The sequence below is a fragment of the Pongo abelii genome, chromosome 3 (assembly GCF_028885655.2).
Source record: "Pongo abelii isolate AG06213 chromosome 3, NHGRI_mPonAbe1-v2.0_pri, whole genome shotgun sequence".
NCBI classification, from domain to species: domain Eukaryota; kingdom Metazoa; phylum Chordata; class Mammalia; order Primates; family Hominidae; genus Pongo; species Pongo abelii.
In genome coordinates this window covers 47,437,441-47,458,330 of record NC_071988.2, presented here as the reverse complement: position 1 = coordinate 47,458,330, position 20,890 = coordinate 47,437,441, and the positions used below count along the sequence as shown (strand labels likewise).

At 39.6% G+C, this 20,890-nt stretch overlaps 1 protein-coding gene across 1 annotated transcript; it reads left to right on the top strand.

Moving 5' to 3' along the window:
- The first annotated feature begins 2,399 nt into the window (after window positions 1–2,399).
- CNGA1 (cyclic nucleotide gated channel subunit alpha 1) lies at window positions 2,400–18,929 on the top strand. The gene is made up of 8 exons (XM_009239938.4): window positions 2,400–2,520; window positions 3,619–3,735; window positions 5,210–5,272; window positions 11,649–11,690; window positions 11,773–11,883; window positions 12,945–13,052; window positions 14,220–14,326; window positions 17,399–18,929. Exons 1-8 carry the CDS (start codon window positions 2,402–2,404, stop codon window positions 18,805–18,807), a joined length of 2,076 nt encoding a protein of 691 aa, XP_009238213.4. The 5' UTR covers window positions 2,400–2,401; the 3' UTR covers window positions 18,808–18,929.
- Window positions 18,930–20,890: the final 1,961 nt, after the last annotated feature.

Below are 20,890 nucleotides of genomic sequence, written 5' to 3'. Positions count from 1 at the left end.
CGGCTCTGTTCTGTTCCATTGATCTATATCTCTGTTTTGGTACTAGTACCATGCTGTTTTGGTTACTGTAGCCTTGTAGTATAGTTTGAAGTCAGGTAGTGTGATGCCTCCAGCTTTGTTCTTTTGGCTTAGGATTGACTTGGCGATGCGGGCTCTTTTTTGGTTCCATATGAACTTTAAAGTAGTTTTTTCCAATTCTGTGAAGAAAGTCATTGGTAGCTTGATGGGGATGGCATTGAATCTGTAAATTACCTTGGGAAGGATGGCCATTTTCATGATATTGATTCTTCCTACCCATGAGCATGGAATGTTCTTCCATTTGTTTGTATCCTCTTTTATTTCCTTGAGCAGTGGTTTGTAGTTCTCCTTGAAGAGGTCTTTCACATCCCTTGTAAGTTGGATTCCTAGGTATTTTATTCTCTTTGAAGCAATTGTGAATGGGAGTTCACTCATGATTTGGCTCTCTGTTTGTCTGTTATTGATGTATAAGAATGCTTGTGATTTTTGCACATTGATTTTGTATCCTGAGACTTTGCTGAAGTTGCTTATCAGCTTAAGGAGATTTTGGGCTGAGACAATGGGGTTTTCTAGATATACTATCATGTCATCTGCAAACAGGGACAATTTGACTTCCTCTTTTCCTAATTGAATACCCTTGATTTCCTTCTCCTGCCTAATTGCCCTGGCCAGAACTTCCAACACTATGTTGAATAGGAGTGGCGAGAGAGGGCATCCCTGTCTTGTGCCAGTTTTCAAAGGGAATGCTTCCAGTTTTTGCCCATTCAGTATGATATTGGCTGTGGGTTTGTCATAAATAGCTCTTATTATTTTGAGATACGTCCCATCAATTCCTAATTTATTGAGAGTTTTTAGCATGAAGGGTTGTTGAATTTTGTCAAAGGCCTTTTCTGCATCTATTGAGATAATCATGTGGTTTTTGTCTTTGGTTCTGTTTATATGCTGGATTACATTTATTGATTTGCGTATATTGAACCAGCCTTGCATCCCAGGGATGAAGCCCACTTGATCATGGTGGATAAGCTTTTTGATATGCTGCTGGATTCTGTTTGCCAGTATCTTATTGAGGATTTTTGCATCAATGTTCATCAAGGATATTGGTCTAAAATTCTCTTTTTTTGTTGTGTCTCTGCCAGGCTTTGGTATCAGGATGATGCTGGCCTCATAAAATGAGTTAGGGAGGATTCCCTCTTTTTCTATTGATTGGAATAGTTTCAGAAGGAATGGTACCAGCTCCTCCTTGTACCTCTGGTAGAATTCGGCTGTGAACCCATCTGGTCCTGGACTTTTTTTGGTTGGTAAGCTATTGATTATTGCCACAATTTCAGCTCCTGTTATTGGTCTATTCAGAGATTCAACTTCTTCCTGGTTTAGTCTTGGGAGGGTGTATGTGTTGAGGAATTTATCCATTTCTTCTAGATTTTCTAGTTTATTTGCATAGAGGTGTTTGTAATATTCTCTGATGGTAGTTTTTATTTCTGTGGGATCGGTGGTGATATCCCCTTTATCATTTTTTATTGCATCTATTTGATTCTTCTCTTTTTTTTTCTTTATTAATCTTGCTAGCGGTCTATCAATTTTGTTGATCCTTTCAAAAAACCAGCTCCTGGATTCATTTATTTTTTGAAGGGTTTTTTGTGTCTCTATTTCCTTCAGTTCTGCTCTGATTTTAGTTATTTCTTGCCTTCTGCTAGCTTTTGAATGTGTTTGCTCTTGCTTTTCTAGTTCTTTTAATTGTGATGTTAGGGTGTCAATTTTGGATCTTTCCTGCTTTCTCTTGTGGGCATTTAGTGCTATAAATTTCCCTCTACACACTGCTTTGAATGCATCCCAGAGATTCTGGTATGTTGTGTCTTGGTTCTTGTTGGTTTCAAAGATGTAAAACTGCAATGTAAAACTGCAAACAGATGGTATTATATAGTCTTAGAAAAATGGTGGGGTTGATATGGTTTGGCTGTGTACCCACCCAAACTTCATCTTGAACTGCAGCTCCCATAATCCCTATGTGTCATGGGAGGAACTCAGTGGGAGGCAGTGAAATCATGGGAGTGAGTTTTTCCCATGCTAGTCTCATGATAGTGAATAAGTCTCATGAGATCTGATGATTTTATAAAGGGGAGTTCCCCTGCACAAGCTCTCTTGCCAGCTGCCATGTAAGATGTGCCTTTGCTTCTCCTTTGCTTTCTACCATGATTGTGAGGCGCCCCCTAGCCATGTGGAACTATGAGTCCATTAAACCTCTTTCCTTTATAAATTACCCAGTCTCAGGTATGTCTTTATTAGCAGCATGAGGACAGACTAATACATAGGGTGAAACTTTTGATTATATATGTAAATACATAAAAATAGCCTTTCCACTAATAAGACTTCTTTCTCCTCAGGTATGAAACTATCCATGAAGAAAAATATTATCAATACACAGCAGTCTTTTGTAACCATGCCCAATGTGATTGTACCAGATATTGAAAAGGAAATACGAAGGATGGAAAATGGAGCATGCAGGTAAATCCAAACATTTTCCCATGCATTTTTATTATTAGCTACAGTTCTTTAATTTAACTAGATTTAATTTCAATTTAGCTTTATAATTTGTAACCTTGAACTTTGTAATGTATTTAGGTAATTTATTTATACTTTGGAACTGCACAACTTGTCTAACAAATGAACATAGATTTTATTTATTTATTTATTTATTTATTTTGAGATGGAGTCTCACTCTGTTGTCCAGGCTGGAACACAGTGGCACAATCTCAGCTCACTGCAACCTCTGCCTTCTGGGTTCAAGTGATTCTCCTGCCTCAGCCTCCCAGGTATCTGGGACTACATGTGTGCACCACCAAACCAGGCTAATTTTTTTTTTGTATTTTTAGTAGAGACAGAGTTTTGCCATATTGGCCAGGCTGGTCTCGAACTACTGACCTCAAGTGATCTGCCTGCCTCGGCCTCCCAAAGTGTTGGGATTACAGGCGTGAGCCACTATGCCCAGCCTGAACATAGATATTATTGTGGTCACTTTTTTGGAAGCACCTATTAAGCACCTATGCCAAACATTTCTTTAGTCAATGGCAGGGCTTTTCCTTAAGTGACATTTTGAATCTAAAGAGATGACATTGCCATAGATACATATGAAAAGTACTCAGAGTATGAAATGCTAGCAACATGATTTAAAAGTATAATTTAAAGTGCTTACTCTATAAATGAATATAATGTATATGAATGTGGTTGAATTTACTTTTAGTGGGAGGAAACATTAGTTAGAAAACTAGCTCACACAAAGGTATAATATGATGTAAGTCCCAGATATCACACTTGCTATTTGATAAATATTAACATCAACCAATGCATCAAACAATAGGAATGTGGAAAACCTAGAAACTAGTTTCTTAGTTAAATGCATTTTACTGAAATTATGCATATATTTTATATAATTCTATGTATTCTGTATAGTTCTAACTTCATGCTAACTAAAAATTGTTATGTGTGTTAGTTTGAGAGAGAAGGAAAAGAGGCGAGGCAATTGTCCCCCTAGTGAGGAATGTTGCTTGTCCGCAGTGGTTGAAAACATTAACTCATCTCTCTCTGCCTCCTATTGGACTGTAGCTCCTTTTCTGAGGATGATGACAGTGCCTCTATATCTGAAGAATCAGACAATGAAAACCCTCATGCAAGGGGTTCCTTTAGTTATAAGTCACTCAGAAAGGGAGGACCATCACAGAGGTGAGCAGTATGATCCATCCCTTGGTGCCTGTTTTTAACCATTTATGCCTAAGGTTGCAATGTTTTGAATTTTTGCAATCAGATCATGGTGATGACCTTGAGCAGTAGGATAGAAATAACTCCCACATGCTTAGCATTCCAATAATCAAACACTAGGCATAAATGGGTTTGTAAACTGTTGTTTCGGAGCAAGCTTGGCAAATGCCTCTGCTGTCTACACACGATGTGGGATCTCAGGAGGAGTTACTTCTGTTCCTTACCCATACCGTCTCTTGGGAAATATTGCCACTGCCCGATGATTATTTATGGCTGTGGTGTTCCGAGTTGTAAACACTCTTGCTTCATTTTCCCTGAGACCCACTGGGGCCTGTCCCTTAAGAAACCCAGTCCTTTCTGATTTCTTGTTTCTCTCTGATCCTTCTTTCAGGTCCTGAAACAAGTACATGTGAGAGGGTTGGCTGTTATTCTCTAAAATGCTCCATCCCATTTGGTCTTACTTTTAGGAAATAGAGCACTGGAGAGAGGTGCTAGAAGAGAAAAGTAAAAATATCCTTAGTAGGAAATAAAGAAGTTGTGAAAACCTCAGATACCAGACTTGAGATTGCAGAAGCAGTGTGGTGTGGTATTGGTGATGGAGCTGGGGTTTCCACCTGTTTTATATAATTACCTTTTCTTTGCTTTTTTCCTCCCCTTTTTTTCCTTTTTCCTATTTTTCTTCCCATTGATTACCTCCAGCTTTCCCATTGTTTTTATTTATCTTTTCTCCTCATCTTACTTTCCCTAACAGTCTTAGGTCTCTTGTTGGGAGTTACTGGCATTGAGGTTGGTTCACTTAAGCTAATTCTTGGTATGAACACTGACTGATATGCATTTACTAACCATGTGTATTATAGTCTATTTTCATACTGTTATGAAGAAATACCCGAGACTGGGTAATTTATAAAGAAAAAGAGGCTTAATGGACTCACAGTTCCACATGGCTGGTGAGGCCTCACAATCATGGCAGAAGGCAAAGGAGGAGCAAAGTCATGTCTTACATGGTGGCAGGCAAGACAGCATGTGCAGGGGAACTGCCCTTTATAAAACCATCAGATCTTGTGAGACTTATTTACTAGCATGAGAATGGCATGGGCAACACCCACTCCTATGATTCAATTACTTCCCACTGGGTCCCTCCCATGGCATGTGGGGATTATGGGAGCTATAATTCAGGATGAGATTTGGGTGGGGACACAGCCAAAACATATCACCATGTTTGTTCAAGACACTGGCATTTGGCAAGTCATGCTTCATGGAGGCTCAGGATATACTTTTATGCTTTATGCTTCATAATATGTTTTTGAAATATCATCTAGATAGTCTTTAGTAATGAGTAGAAATGGAAAGGAATTTGTTTTTTCAGACCATTTGCTTACCATGGACATTATACAGATGGTGACTATTGTGATTTCGCTGCATGTTTTTCATTTCCCAGGGAGCAGTACCTGCCTGGTGCCATTGCACTTTTTAATGTGAACAACAGCAGCAATAAGGATCAGTAAGTATATTTACAATAGAAAACCAAAGCTTTGGTTTTAAAGAAAACCAGTAAAAAGGTAGGAATATATCTGAATCTGTTATAGAGGAAATATTTATTAATCAAATGATCTAATACAATGGCAATGATAGTCTTATCATTTTATTGAAAAGTAGTATTTATTCATTCATTTATTTGAATACATGTAGAAAAAATCATGTCTATAGTGTTCATGCAGTTGACTTTCTTTGTGAATAGAGTGACTGACAAAAATAAGTGAAACATATTACTCCTTTCTAGTTTGAGCCAATGTGTTTTAGGTCAAGTTCCTCAGGAGACAGTTTCTGAGATGGAGGCTTGTATGCAGAGGTTTGTTGGGAATGGTCTTGGGAACAATATCTGGAAGGGAGTTGGGGGTCAGTATTGGGCAGAGGGAGAAGTCGAACTTCAGAGAATAGAGCTGATGTACAATGAGATTCTATGGGGATCCCTGGAGCAGGGATGACCTTTTAGAGTTGTTCCTATTTAGGTAATAGACTTGGGCCTTTGTGCCCATGCACAGTTATTGGAAAAAGGTTGGCCCTAGAAGATGGAGCATAACCATCTGGATGGAGCATGGTGGTTTCCTTCAGCCAAGGCCAGCCAAGGGAGAGGAAAACCTGAGCTGACAGCAACCAACACTCTTGGCAAGTGGGGAATGAGTGCCTGAATTTTGTGTACTACCTGCATAGCCACTGTACAGCCCACCCGTGTGCTGCCCAGATCCATTTTGTTTATATAGAAAATTCACCCCATGTGGGAATACCTACTCTAGGATCCTGGTTATTTTTTCCTGAGAAAGCTTATAAGAGTAAAGTTAACGGGATTAAACTAAGGTCTCTGGCAATTGCAGGTGGTTTTGAGGCCTCAAATGAAATTCTTCACCCTCTCCACTTCTACTCATTCTAGGGTCCTCTCACCCTTGCCAGCATGTCTGCAGGTCTAGATGACTTAGCTGGTGGAACAATACAGACACTCATCCCTGAAGGACTTGAGCCCTGGGTCACCATGCCCTTCTTGAGTCATGGCTACAGTACTTGCCCATTTACCACCAAAACTGGGCTGGAAAATACCAAAAGACCACCTAGGTGCAAAAACATCTCCCCTCCCTGCATTGTATACAGCACTGCCTACTTCTGATGATCACGGTCAATAACTTTTGCCAGTGTGGTGACTCTCTTCCTTGCCTGTTGGGCATGAGGGGCCCAAAGTGGCTGGGGAGTAGCTGTAGCTTCATGTTTAATGGAACTCTGGCATTCCCTGGCAGATGCATCACCCCTCTGGAAGCCAGGACCTCTAGATCCGTAGATCCTTAAGTTGCAAGAATGAGAAACACACCTTTCCTACATTTGTCACCCCTACTTAGACCCCGTAGTTCCCAGACCAATGCATTCTATACAAGCATAGAGAACCATACAATGATCACTGTTTTACCATATATACAGTATCCTAGAGGAAGGCACCTTTTCTTCCTAGAGTATAAACTCCATGATAGCACTTCAGCTGTGGTTTCAAAAGGTCACTCCTTAACTATCATGTCAGTAGCTGACAAAGGTGTGCAGCATATGATAGGACCACTGGATCCCAAACTCAGGTTCCAATGCCACATTTTTTTTTTGCCTTAAAGTGGGTCCTTGGTCCAAAGTGATGTTAAGCAATATTTCATATTAGTGATCATGCTTCATATGCCCCTAAATAATGGCACTGGTCAAAGCCCTGTGGCAAAAAAGCAAATGAATAGTCATAATATACGTCAGTTATTATCAATATATTTGATACCCCTTCCATGGTGTCAGGAGTCCAATTTAGTTAACTTGCCATCAACTGACTGATTACTTTCCTCATGAGAAAGCACTGTTTTGGAGTCATAGCATTGGTCTCTGTGACAGGCAGGTTCACTACGAGCAAAAAACAAACAAAAACAAAGATTTTCAAACTTTATGCTCACGCTCATAATATGTCCATTCAGTCTGCCTCTTCTCCTGAAATATTTTCCCTGATCTTTCCATCGTTTTCCATCCAGGTCCCTGACCAACCAGTCAAGGCATTTGTGACTGCCCATGAGTCCTTGTACACTTGTATATTCTTACTTTGGGCTATTTCTCCCCCCCCCCCCTTTTTTTTTTGAGACAGGTACTTACTCAGTTGCCCATGCTGGAGTGTAGTGGTGCAATCTTGGCTCACTGCAGCCTCCATCTCCCAGGGTCAAGTGATCCTCCTGCCTCAGCCTCCCAAGTAGCTGGGATTACAGGCATGCGCCACCACGCCTGGCTAATTTTTGTATTTTTAGTGGGGTTTCGCCATGTTGGCCAGGCTGGTCTCTAACTCCTTGGCATCAAGTGATCCTCCCACCTCAGCGTCCTAAAGTGTTGGGATTACAGGCATGAGCCATTGGACCCAGCCTGGGCTATTTCTTTTTCCATACAAACTAGATGACTGTATACTACTTGAAGCTGTGCCATTGGGGAAATTAACCTCACACTTTCAAGACCACCTCTAAGTGAGGCTGTGGTGCAGATATAGACCATTTTGGCTTGCATCCACATTCTAAACTGACCCATCTATGCAACATGCTGTATCAGCTCCTTCGAAAGAACCCCACATATGGCCACAGGTGGGGGTTGATAAATAGGTGCTGAGTGGAAAATAACAGTGGAAAATGAATGGAAATTTCCAACGTGGAAAATGACATAAAGAAGGGTACTGAAGGCCTGGCATGGTGGCTCACACCTGTAATCCCAGCACTTTGGGAGACCGAAGCAGGCAGATCACCTAAGGTCAGGAGTCGAGACCAGCCTGGCCAACCTACATGGTGAAACCCCATTTCTACTAAAAATACAAAAATTAACCAGGTATGGTGGTGCACGTCTTTAGTCCCAGCTACTCAGGAGGCTGAGGCAGGGGAAATCACTTGAACTGGGAGGCAGAGGTTGTCGAGAGCCGAGATTGTGCCACCACACTCCCGCCTGGGTGACAGAGCAAGACTCCTTGGGAAAAAAAAAAAAAAAAAAAAAAAGAAGAAGGGTACTGAGCCACCTGCCTGGGCAGCTTGCTTATTTCTTCTGATTCATGCTCATCCCAGATATCTTACTTCATCATATGACGGATTGATACCTTATGAATTGTTGTTTCTGACAGAACCCATCTCATGATGGGCATTCATTTTATGTCCCATGGTTAGGTAATACTATTTCAGGGTCTGATTAACAGAATGCCATTGATACAGATATAGTGGACTAATGTGGCGCTCTGAGAAATGTCCACATGATCCAGGTCCCTCAAGACTGTCATGACAGTAGGAAAGAGAGTTAATATAGCCTTGGAAAAGAATGTAGATGTGTACAGTTTTTCATCCCATGTGAGTATGAGCTATGTCTGATCCTCTTTCCTGATAGTAATGAAAAATGACATTCACAATGACTGACCCAGAACCTTAGGTATGCAGTGTACATCAAGTGAATGCACTGTTTTCCACATATGACACAGCAGCTGCAGTTGGGGCTACTACTTCGTTGATTTTGCAGTTGTCTATTGCTGTCCATTAGGATCCATTTGATTTTTGCAGGGGTCAGATGATGAATTATGTGGGGAAATGAAGAGGGATCACCACCCCTGCATGCATTAGGTCTTTAAGGATGGCATTTCCTTTTCTCCCCAGGATGCAATGTTGCTTTTGGCCAGAAGGTGGGAAGCAGCTTAAGAGCTTCTCCTTGGTCTTACCCCTCTTTCCTCACAAGCCAAGGAATTAGTGGGGTAGGGTGGGAGTTGTGCCGATGACCAATTATATACATTTCCCTTTTGTGTTCAGGAATTATGTACATTTCACTTTTACATTTAGGAACTGGAGAAATGATCACAGACTGGGTCTCTGTATTATTTTCCATGTAGGACATGTCAGCTGCAATTGGGGCTACTACTTGGTTGATTTTGCAGTAGTCTCTCTGCCATTCACTAGGATCTATTTGGTTTTTGTGGGAGTCAGATGATAAATTACATGACGAAATTAAGAGAGACCACCACTCCTCCATGCATGATTTTATACAATTATATACATTTCTCTTTTATATTCAGGAACTTATATACATTCTACTTTTATATTCAAGAATTACACACATTTCACTTTTACATTTAGGAACTGAGAAATGATCACATAGTAGTGGGTCTGTGGACCCAGTGGAAACACCATAAGTCATATCTCATCCAGGAATCTATTATTACCAGTCCATCATATGCCCCTCAAGCTTAACAGGGGGCCACGATGATGCTTCAATCCCTAGGTGTCAACATCAGCTTGGATCCTGTGCCAAACGGTCTTCAATGCATCTAAGTATTCTTTTTTCCCCCAGAGTACAGTGATTTAAGTAATGGCCATAGGTTCTTTAGGAGAAAGACCAGGGAAATCGTTACTGGAATATATTTGTCATACTGTTACAGAGTCTTTGTTCCTGGGTCGTGGCTTCTCCTCTAGTCAGTGGTTTTAGGTCTAAGTACTGGCTTAGGTCTGGAACTGTTCAAAGGATTCTGATATTTTTTTAAATTTAAATTGTAATGAATCAATTTATTTTTTGAGATGGGGTCTCGCTATGTTGCCCAGGCTGGTCTTGAACTCCTGGGCTCGAGTGATTCTCCCTCCTCAACCTCCCAAAGTGCTGGGATTATAGCCATAAGCCACCATGCCCTACTAGGATTCTGATTTTTTTGATGAAGTAAGTTGCCCTCAACCTCCTAATTATTCATTCCTGATTCATTTTGGTTGTATACATTCATTAAATAATACCCTAACTAGCTAACAGGCTTCCCATCCATCTAGGAATACTGTATTCTATTAACCTCCTCCATAGCTGTCTACGGGTTAAGCCGCTTGGTTACCATCCCCACCTTAATGCTCATTATAATTACTGGACCAACCTTACTTCTGATGGGTAAGCACAGCCATTAGTCTCAGTTATTTCTAGATCCTATTATCCCTATTGCTCTCAGAGAACTCAGTTCTGTAACAGCATTTCCCACCATCAGCTCTGGCCTACAGAGGATAGTACCACTGAACTTCTCAAAGCTGCTAATATCCCTCTCACCAGCCCATTCCACATCACTTTTGCATCCTTTGAGCCCTCTTTGGGAACATAATTAGCTGGTAGGCTATCTTCCAAACAGTGTATCCACTTCAAGATGCCACTTTTCTGAGTCTTTTGATACCTTCCTCCACCATCTGCCATGGTGTTAATGTTTATTTCATTTTGTGTGGGCCATTACCTTTTTCCAGGTTTCCAAGAGCCATCTGAGTAGTGTGTCGACATCATCCTTCAGGATCCATGCTAGGCTGTCATATCTTGAATCACAGAAGTGTACTCCCATAGCAGTAAATTCTTCCTTATCCAACTTTATTGTTCTGTCCCTGTTTGTACATGACCATCTTAGATGTTAAGCTTCACCTCACTTGTCAATCTTATCTTCCATTTCTTCTCAACAGAGGCTTTCCACTTCTGCTGGGTCATTCTTACCCAGATTAAGTCCATTGCACTTAGAAATTTTCCTGCTCTAACATCCTCTCTCTTCTTCTCAACTCCAACTCTTAGTCATAGTTTGAGGCCTAGCTTTAGACCTACCTGCCTTTAAAAGCCTTCTCTGACTGTCCTAGTGGTAATGAGATGCCTGTTCATTCATGTCTGGCTAATGAAATTTCCTAAGACATCTGAGCTGACAATGGCAGCCTGCTATAACCCTAGGTCTGTCTGACTTCAGAATCTATTCCCCTGCTGATAGAGAAAGCTAATCATAGAAAGAGGCACTAGTTATACAGTCTCCACTCAAGAAGAAATTGTATGTGGAAAAAGGTGGCCTTAAATCTGGTAAATTATTCCAATAACTGAGATTCCACCATATTACTAGACAGCTTGTTGATTACTCATGAAAAATGACTTCAGTCAGGGTTATCCCCTCTAAAGAAAATTGACGGCATTTTCTTAAAATTCTCAATGATTTTATTCAAGGATAAATGTAAATGATGTCAAGAAGCTTAAATTTTAAATATTATTTTTAATACATTAACACTTTTGAAGAACACTCTTGGGGGGCTGTTGTTTCTTAAATTTTTCTCCTTGGTTTTATGCCTTTATTCATCTCCATTTGTTTCTATTTCCCACATCTATTAGCTTAGAAGTTTTCATTTATTATCTGGATAATTGTCTGCCCCACCCCCCCACTTTTTGGAGTAGAAACCTCCAGTAAGAGACCAGATGGGTTTTGAGCACTGGAGCAGGTCTTTGAATGCAAGGCTGAGATTTTTGCTCAATGAAAAAGAAAGCAAATAAGAGTGGAAGACTGTGATTATGTGACAGATATATTATTTTTTCTTTAGGGAACCAGAAGAAAAAAAGAAAAAGAAAAAAGAAAAGAAGAGGTAAGACTTTGGCAAGAATTACCCCATATTTTTCTTCCCATAACATTTCTGTATTTTAATACTACTTGCTTAATATTTTCAGCAAGTCAGATGATAAAAACGAAAATAAAAATGACCCAGAGAAGAAAAAGAAGAAAAAGGACAAAGAGAAGAAAAAGAAAGAGGAGAAAAGCAAAGATAAGAAAGAAGAGGAGTAAGCACTTTTAGTGGCATTGAAATAGAATGAGATTGTGATGGGTTTTAGATGCAGGGATGATTTTCCATAATACAAAGTAGAAAGAAACTTTATAGTAAAGAGCCCTGTGTAAAGACTAAATGTCTTTAAACATTGAAAAATAAACATTTAACATAAATTATCAGATGTGAATTAAAACCTTTTCTAATTTCTCTGAAATTAGCAATGGTAGCATTATTCTTAATTCTCTCAAGAATTTTCACTGCTAGGGTTAATTCTCTTCCCTAAGCGTTGGTGAAGATAACTTATCGCTGAGAAATATTTAGGTTCCAAGGAGGATTAGGTTTCTAGGATCCTACAATCATTTTAAAAACTGAAATAAAAATTTAATTTTTATTTTAATTACATTCTTATAAGGAGTGTGCAACCTAGATCCCTTGCACGCGCAGATCACAATAAGGTTTGTGCTCCTATGAGACTCTAAAGCCGCTGCTGATCTGATAGGAGGCCAAGCTCAGGCAGTAAAGCTCCCTCGCCCTGCAGCTCACCTCCTGCTGTGTGGCCCGCCGGTTTCCTAACAGACCACAGACCAGTACCGGCCCACAGCCCGGGGGTTGGGGACCCCAGGTCTATGCCACTATTCCCTCTCAGTGGCTGAGGTATATAACTGACTGCAGCATCGCAGTGAAACCAGGGCTTTAGTAAAAATCTAATGTATGCTTTAATATAAGATTGGTCTTAATGAGAAGAGTGGCATTGTTTTACATTTTTACAAATCTCTTTAATATTTAGCTTAATAAAAGATAGCTGGCCTCTCAAAAAAAAAAAAAAAAAAAAAGACTGGTCATTTCGTTATCTATCCACCCCTCACTAACCACTTTCTTATGACTAGTGCTCTTATGCCATGCTAATCTTCACACTGCAGAGTGAGCTTCTCCAGCTTACTTCCATTTCATTAATTGTGGTTGATGGGCATAACGATGTAATATGGTAAATATGGTAAATATGGTAAATAATATGGTAAATAAAAATGTTCTTGTATCTTGGTAACTATCCCCTTTATTTCTAATTGCTGCTAGGGAGAAGAAAGAAGTTGTGGTTATTGATCCCTCAGGAAACACATATTACAACTGGCTGTTTTGCATCACATTACCTGTTATGTACAACTGGACAATGGTTATTGCCAGGTGTCTATAATTTTTTTTTTTTTTTTGGTGGATCTCACCCCATTTGTAGTTTCCAAGTTCACTGACTAAACAATTTTACTTAGAGCCCTTTAGGACACACCTCCTTTCTCTACTGCAGGTGGTAAAGAGAGGCTAGATTATTCTCAGTGTGTTTTCCTGGGATCAGGAGGAGGTGCTTCAGTTCTCAATATAATTGGGTCTGCAGTACTGGGATGCATGGAGGGGTCAGGGGAAGACTTTTATTTTTTAATTTTTTTAACTTTTATTTTAGGTTCGGGGTACATGTGCAGGCTGTTATATAGGTAAACTCGTGTCACAGGGGTTTGGTGCACAGATTATTTTCTCACCCAGGTATTCAGCCCAGTACCCAATAGTTATTTTTTCTACTTCTCTCCCTTTTCCCACCCGCCACTCTCCAATAGACCCCAGTGTCTGTTGTTGGAGGGGAAGGCTTTTAAAATTTTGGTTGTATAATAACTTAATTAGAACATCAGGAGAAACTATTTTCTTTGACCTATGAGAAAAAAATGTTGCCAATAGTGGAAAAAGATCAAGGATTTAGTGTCTTTTAGATGGTAAACATCTCACTCATCCAAGACCAAGCACAATTTCCTAAAGCATTTTGGGTACAGATAGTCAATATGAACCTGGTGATCGATGTGTTTCACCCAACATATTTTGATTTTAGTTTTGGGCCATTTATTTTTTTAATTTATTTAAAGATTTTTTTGTACAAATTTATGGGGTACATGTGAAATTTTGTTACTTGTATATAATGCATATAGTGATTAAGTCAGGGTATTTAGAGTGTCCATCACCCAAGTTCAATACATTTTTGTTAAGTATAGTCTGCTATCAAACATTGAATTTATTCCTTCTGTCTTACTGTATACTTGTACCCTTCAGCCCACTTATTCTTATTGGATGTTTTTACTAAGCTGACTAGTATCATGGAAAGGATGTTGGAATTCAGAAGTGTAAGGATCGAAATCCAACCACTCAGGGAAAGTTTTGGGAAAGCCATGGTTAATTAAAGGACTCTAAGGACCTCTCCTAGCCTGAGTGTGCTGTGCTTCTCATCATGATAAAGAAAATATACAAACAGAACTTTTACTTAAATTGGGCCCCATTTCTTTTTTATTTATACAAGTGTTTCTTTTTTTATAGAGCATGTTTTGATGAACTTCAATCTGATTACCTAGAATATTGGCTCATTTTGGATTACGTATCAGACATAGTCTATTTAATCGATATGTTTGTACGAACAAGGACAGGTAAATATGTTCAGTTTTGAATATTTTAAAATTTCATGCTTTTATGTCTAGCATTGTAATTTGACATTTCCTAATCCAAGTATTTTTCAAAGTAAACTCACAAAAATCTGTTCCAGAGAAAAAGGCACAGGGCACAGGTGAAAGCAAGAGTCACGATGTATAAACTCACAGGCTTAGATGACTCCAGCTGATTCAGAGGAAGTTATCAGGCAACTTTTTGACAAGTAGATGTGGCTTTCCTCCATTATCTTGTTCATTGGTTTTGTGCCAGGCGAGAGGAATAGAGAGAGCAGAAATATTCTGCCAGCTATAGGGCGAAGAGTAATTGCTACCTAACAGGGAGATAATTTAAAGAGTCATGGGAAAAAATGTCATTGTCCTCAGCAGAGCCATATTCAAAATTTTATAAGGAGGAAAAATGCACTTAACTCAGCTTTGTGGTTTATGGTGAGATATTATTGACCAGAGGGGATAGCTTCTGAAGTATTTCTGTTAAGTAGGTAGAAGCTAATTGTTTCTACACCACTCTCCACATGCAAATGTAACCGTTATACACAGACTATAACCTTTTAAGAATCATTATGTAAAATTGAACATTCTCTAAATACTAGTATCCTGGAACAATGCTCCACTTGCTCTGTCATATTTGTAGCTTTGGTAGCCAGTTTAGGAGAAGGAGCAAATCCCTTTCCTAGTGTAATGTATCAGAGGGCTGAAATGCTGGGTTTAAAACACACAAGCCCATGGTAACAGCATAGGAGGGAAGATCCCAAGTGTCTAAGGGAGCAAGAATGAGAGATGAAAATGCAGCCTCAAAGGACACTTATGCTTCACATTGAAGGGGTAAGGCAAGAATACGCAAAATAGACAGCACAGGGCAAGTACCCAAGCATCCAGGGTAGGGCTGGGATTCTGACAAGGCACTGTCATGGGCTATTAGGCACATTGCTAGCATGTTCAGGAAACCTTCCACGAACTGTGTATGGTGGGGAAAGAAAACAACAGCCCATTTTATGTTACTACGCTCTCAATACAACACAATTCTGGTCACCAATATGTGTATGGCGTTTCCTCTACACACCAAGCAATTCTGTAACACCAGCTGGGTTAAAATTTAACTGAATTCAGACACTTAACGGGAGTTAAAATAGGCCCCACAGGTTAAGGGCTCAGTCTCCCAAGATGATCCCCCACTTCAGATGCCAATCGTAAGTCTCAGGTTGTGGCTTGTGCTTCTGACTGACCAGCTATAAATTGGAGTTCCCACAGCTCCCTCGTGGGTCTAGTAATTTGCTAGCACAACTTACAGACCTTAGGAAAACACTTATGTTTACTGCGTTATTATATTGATAAAGGGTATGATAATGAATACAGATGAAGAGCCAGATGAAGAGATACATAGGGCAAAGTAGAGAAAAGTAATGAGAACAGGGGCTTTTGTCCCCATGGAACTGGGGTGTGGCACCCTCCTAGTTCGTAGATGTGTTCACCAACCTGATAATTCTCCAAACCCCATAGTTCAGGGATTTTTATAGAGGCTTCATCATGGAGGCATGATGGACTATTAACTCAGTCTCCAGTTCTTCTCCCTTTCATGGATGAAGGAGATTGGGGTAAAAGTTCCAAGCTTCTAAACATAACTTACTCTTTCTGGTGACCAGCCCCATCTTGGACCTCACCAAGAGCTGCTTCATTAGAACAAAAGACACTTTTCTTTTTCTTTCTTTCTTTTTCTCTTTCTTTCTTTCTTTCTTTCTTTCTTTCTTTCTTTCTTTCTTTCTTTCTTTCTTTCTTTCTTTCTCTCTCTCTCTTTCTTTCTTCTTTCTTTCTTTCTTTCTTTCTTTCTTTCTCTCTTTCTTTCTTTCTTTCTTTCTTTCTTTCTTTCTTTCTTTCTTTCTTTCTTTCTTTCTTTCTTTCATTCTTTCCCTCCCTCCCTCCCTCCCTCTATCCCTCCCTCCGTCCCTCCATCCCTCTCTCTCTCTCTTTCTTTCTTTTTTTCTTTCAAATAATATCATAGAGACTTAAGCTGGTCTCGAACTCCTGCACTCAAGGGATCCTCCTGCCTCAGCCTTCCAAAGTGCTGGGATTACAGGTGTGAGCCACTGCACCTGGCCAGAACAAAAGACATTTCTATCACCCAGGAAATATCAAGGGATAAAGAGCTCTGTTTCAGGAACTAGGGTCAAGAACCAAATACCGCAACAAAAGATGGACTTCGGGCCATGCTCAGTGGCTCATGCCTGTAATCCCAGCACTTTGGGAGGCCAAGGCAAGTGGATCACGAGGTCAGGAGATCGAGACCAGCCTGGCCAATATGGTGAAACCCTATCTCTACTAAAAATACAAAAATTAGCTGGGCGTGGTGGCACGCGCCTGCAGTCCTAGCTACTCAGGAGGCTGAGGCAGAAGAATTGCTTGAAGCCAGAGGCGGAGGTTGCAGCAAGATGAGATTGCACCACTGCACTCCAGCCTGGGTGACAGAAAGACTGTGACTCAAAAAAAAAAAAAAAAAATGCACTTAGTAACCATATTGCTTAGGAAATTACAAGAGTTTTAAGAGTTTTGTGCCAGGAACCAAATATATATATATATATCTCACAATATCACAAGAATGCTACTCATAAAAGGAATGGCTTTACCTGGATGGAGATGATAGACCTTGAGAGATTCGTACACTCTCACTTTTGCACTTACAAAATTTTTCTTTTTTTCTTTTTTTTTTTTTTTTGAGACAGGGTCTTGCTGTTGCCCAGGCTGGAATGCAGTGGTGCTATCATGGCTCACTGCAGCCTCGAACTCCCAGGCTCAAATGATATTGGGTCTCAGCCTCCCAAAGCACTGGGATTACAGATGTGAGCTGTCTGGCCAAAATTTTACCTTTGATTTCTGCAGCAGAATATTTTCTACAGCCATAGGTTTATTGGTATTTGTATTTTATTACATTGTTAAAGGCATATTTATTGAAAATGAATTTTTCTTTTGACCTCAACAAAGTTAATTGACAGTTATTCACAAAAATTCACAATGACATAAAAAGGAGAAACACTGAATTGATTTTATTTTCTATTTTAGGTTACCTAGAACAAGGACTGCTGGTAAAGGAAGAACTTAAACTCATAAATAAATATAAATCCAACTTGCAATTTAAACTTGATGTTCTGTCACTGATACCAACTGATTTGCTGTATTTTAAGTTAGGGTGGAACTATCCAGAAATTAGATTAAACAGGTTGTTACGGTTCTCTCGTATGTTTGAGTTCTTCCAGAGAACAGAAACAAGGACAAACTATCCAAACATCTTCAGGATTTCCAACCTTGTTATGTATATCGTCATCATTATCCACTGGAATGCATGTGTGTTCTACTCTATTTCTAAAGCTATTGGATTTGGAAATGATACATGGGTCTACCCTGATATTAACGATCCTGAATTTGGCCGTTTGGCTAGAAAATACGTATATAGCCTTTACTGGTCTACACTGACTTTAACTACCATTGGTGAAACACCCCCTCCCGTGAGGGATTCTGAGTATGTCTTTGTGGTGGTTGATTTCCTAATTGGAGTGTTAATTTTTGCTACCATCGTTGGTAACATAGGTTCTATGATTTCCAACATGAATGCAGCCAGAGCAGAATTTCAAGCAAGAATTGATGCTATCAAGCAATATATGCATTTTCGAAATGTAAGCAAAGATATGGAAAAGAGGGTTATTAAATGGTTTGACTACCTGTGGACCAACAAAAAAACAGTTGATGAGAAAGAAGTCTTAAAGTATCTACCTGATAAACTAAGAGCAGAAATTGCCATCAACGTTCACTTAGACACATTAAAAAAGGTACGCATTTTTGCTGATTGTGAAGCTGGTCTGTTGGTGGAGTTGGTCTTGAAATTGCAACCTCAAGTCTACAGTCCTGGAGATTATATTTGCAAGAAAGGGGATATCGGACGAGAGATGTACATTATCAAGGAAGGCAAACTCGCTGTGGTGGCAGATGATGGAGTCACTCAGTTTGTGGTATTGAGCGATGGCAGCTACTTCGGTGAGATCAGCATTCTTAACATTAAAGGGAGCAAAGCCGGCAATCGAAGAACGGCCAATATTAAAAGTATTGGCTACTCAGACCTGTTCTGTCTCTCAAAAGATGACCTCATGGAAGCTCTAACTGAGTACCCAGATGCCAAAACTATGCTGGAAGAGAAAGGGAAGCAGATTTTAATGAAAGATGGTCTACTGGATCTAAACATTGCAAATGCTGGCAGTGATCCTAAAGATCTTGAAGAGAAGGTTACTCGAATGGAGGGGTCAGTAGACCTCCTGCAAACAAGATTTGCCCGAATCTTGGCTGAGTATGAGTCCATGCAGCAGAAACTGAAACAAAGATTAACCAAGGTTGAGAAATTTCTGAAACCGCTTATTGACACAGAATTTTCAAGTATTGAGGGACCTGGAGTGGAAAGTGGGCCCATCGACTCTACATAGAACCGAAAAGCTGGTCATTAACAGGGACACGCCTCATGATCATTTTGATCCTGTGACTGACATCAACTAAAATTTAAAAAGAAGAGGAAGACTCAGTTGGGAAATTTTTCCATGAGGAAAGTGTGCTTTGGTGCAAGGTACAAGGCCCACACCCTCTCTAAGAGATACTATGATTAAAAAAGCTTTATATCTTGGGATTTTTCACAACCGATAATGTGCAAAGATATAAACTGATTAACTTGTCAGTGTCTGTATCTTCTGATTTTTTCACATATGCTCATTTTATGTAATAATCTTCATAAAAATGAATAAGTATCCCTCACTTTCATGCCATTTCCATTGTTGAGTGAAGCGTATTTGAAGTAACTGAGAATTACCATGTACATCATATTTGGGATAACATTTTTAAAAATTAGACTGCAATAAAGTAAAATTAATTATGCAGCTGTAGTGAAAATGAGTTATTTGATAATTTAGCAGGCAGTTTAGGATCTTGCAGAACTTCAGGGTCATTTTAAGGAAAATCAATCATTTTTGTAGTCTAGGACTGAGAAAGAGTGGTTGAGAGAAAGTTTTTACCAATAAAAGCATAATAAATCAGACTTTATGAGTATATATATATATACACACATAAATATAGAGATATATTACATTGAAAATCATAAAATGTTTTAGGACTCTTTTATATTAAATTTTAAATTTTTTCTGATTATTAAGACCTGACAGCAGTGGCTATTTTTTTACTTCTCTGCCTGGCCAGCAGTAAGAAAAAGGGATAAAGTAGTAATATTTCTGGGTGATTAACAAGGGAAATTGTCATAATGTTAAAAAAGGCGACTTGAAATTTCTGGGGACCAGCATGAGCATCACCTGGGAGCTTCTCAGAAATGCAGAATCCTGGGCTCTACCCCTACCTACTGCATCAGAATCTGCATCTTAGCAAGTGTTTCATATTCACGTTGAAGCTTGAGAAGCATGCATGTAGAGAACCAGGAAGGAGTTAATGAGAGAATGGTTCTAGAAAAGAAAAGGAAACTATCTGGCAAGTGTGTGGATGTGGAAAACATTGCTAATCGATCAGCCATCTTCTGCTGAACCCAGATGTGGCTCAAAAAATCTTTCTTAACACAGATCATTAGAAGATTTCTATCCCTATCTATAATGACATGTCTAAAAATGGCTTCTTGTTAATTTGACATTTCAGATACTTAAACAGACCTTGATTGGGGTATGCTGATGGCATATTTTATTCTATTGTACCAGTAGAATATCCATTGAACTACACATTATGTCTTTGAAGTCCTGTGTTTGCATTCATCTTGGCTGTTCCTTCAATATCAGCTGGCAAGTATTTCTTCACTACAGAAATGTCCAGTCCTGGAGTGGGTGCGTTGCATATAATACCATAACGTATTTCTGTCTGACACAAGTTCTCCTTTTCCTCTCTTTTTCTTCTTGTTCTTGTTATTACTTCTTCATCTGCATTTTGTTCTTTTTCTCTGTGCCATTTCTTGCCTCTTATAAAAACCTCTAAGACAGTGTAAAGAGGCTTACTGGCTACCCATACCAGGTAGATATGGTAAGATAGGGAGAATGAGGGTTACATACCTGGCTTAGAGCTGGCTCCCAAGAAGAAGCACCCCTAATTACAGCATCCAGGACTAGGGTGAATACTTTGACTCTCATCTGGGCTAGAGATACAGCCAAGGATTCTGATTTGGTGACCCCTGACCCAAGCTCTATAGTGTTGCTGATGCTTACATTGGACAGATGGCTGATTCTTGGCTCAAAGTCTTGGGGTAAGGCAAATTTAGCCAACTATTCTGTTTTTCATGACTCCTCCATGTAGAGAGGAATCTGATGTGCTGAAATTGCACTGTGGGCTTTAGTTTACAGACACCTGGGGTGCAATGCAGAGGTTCATAATTGGATTCCAGCTTCATCAGGGAGTTTTTTTTAAAGACAGGAAACATATAGCTTTAGGGAAATTCATGATAAGAGTTGACTTGGGTACATGTGGACGCCAAAGCAGGAACTCACCTTTTAGCAACCCAGACACCAGCCATATTCCAAGTTGATTCTA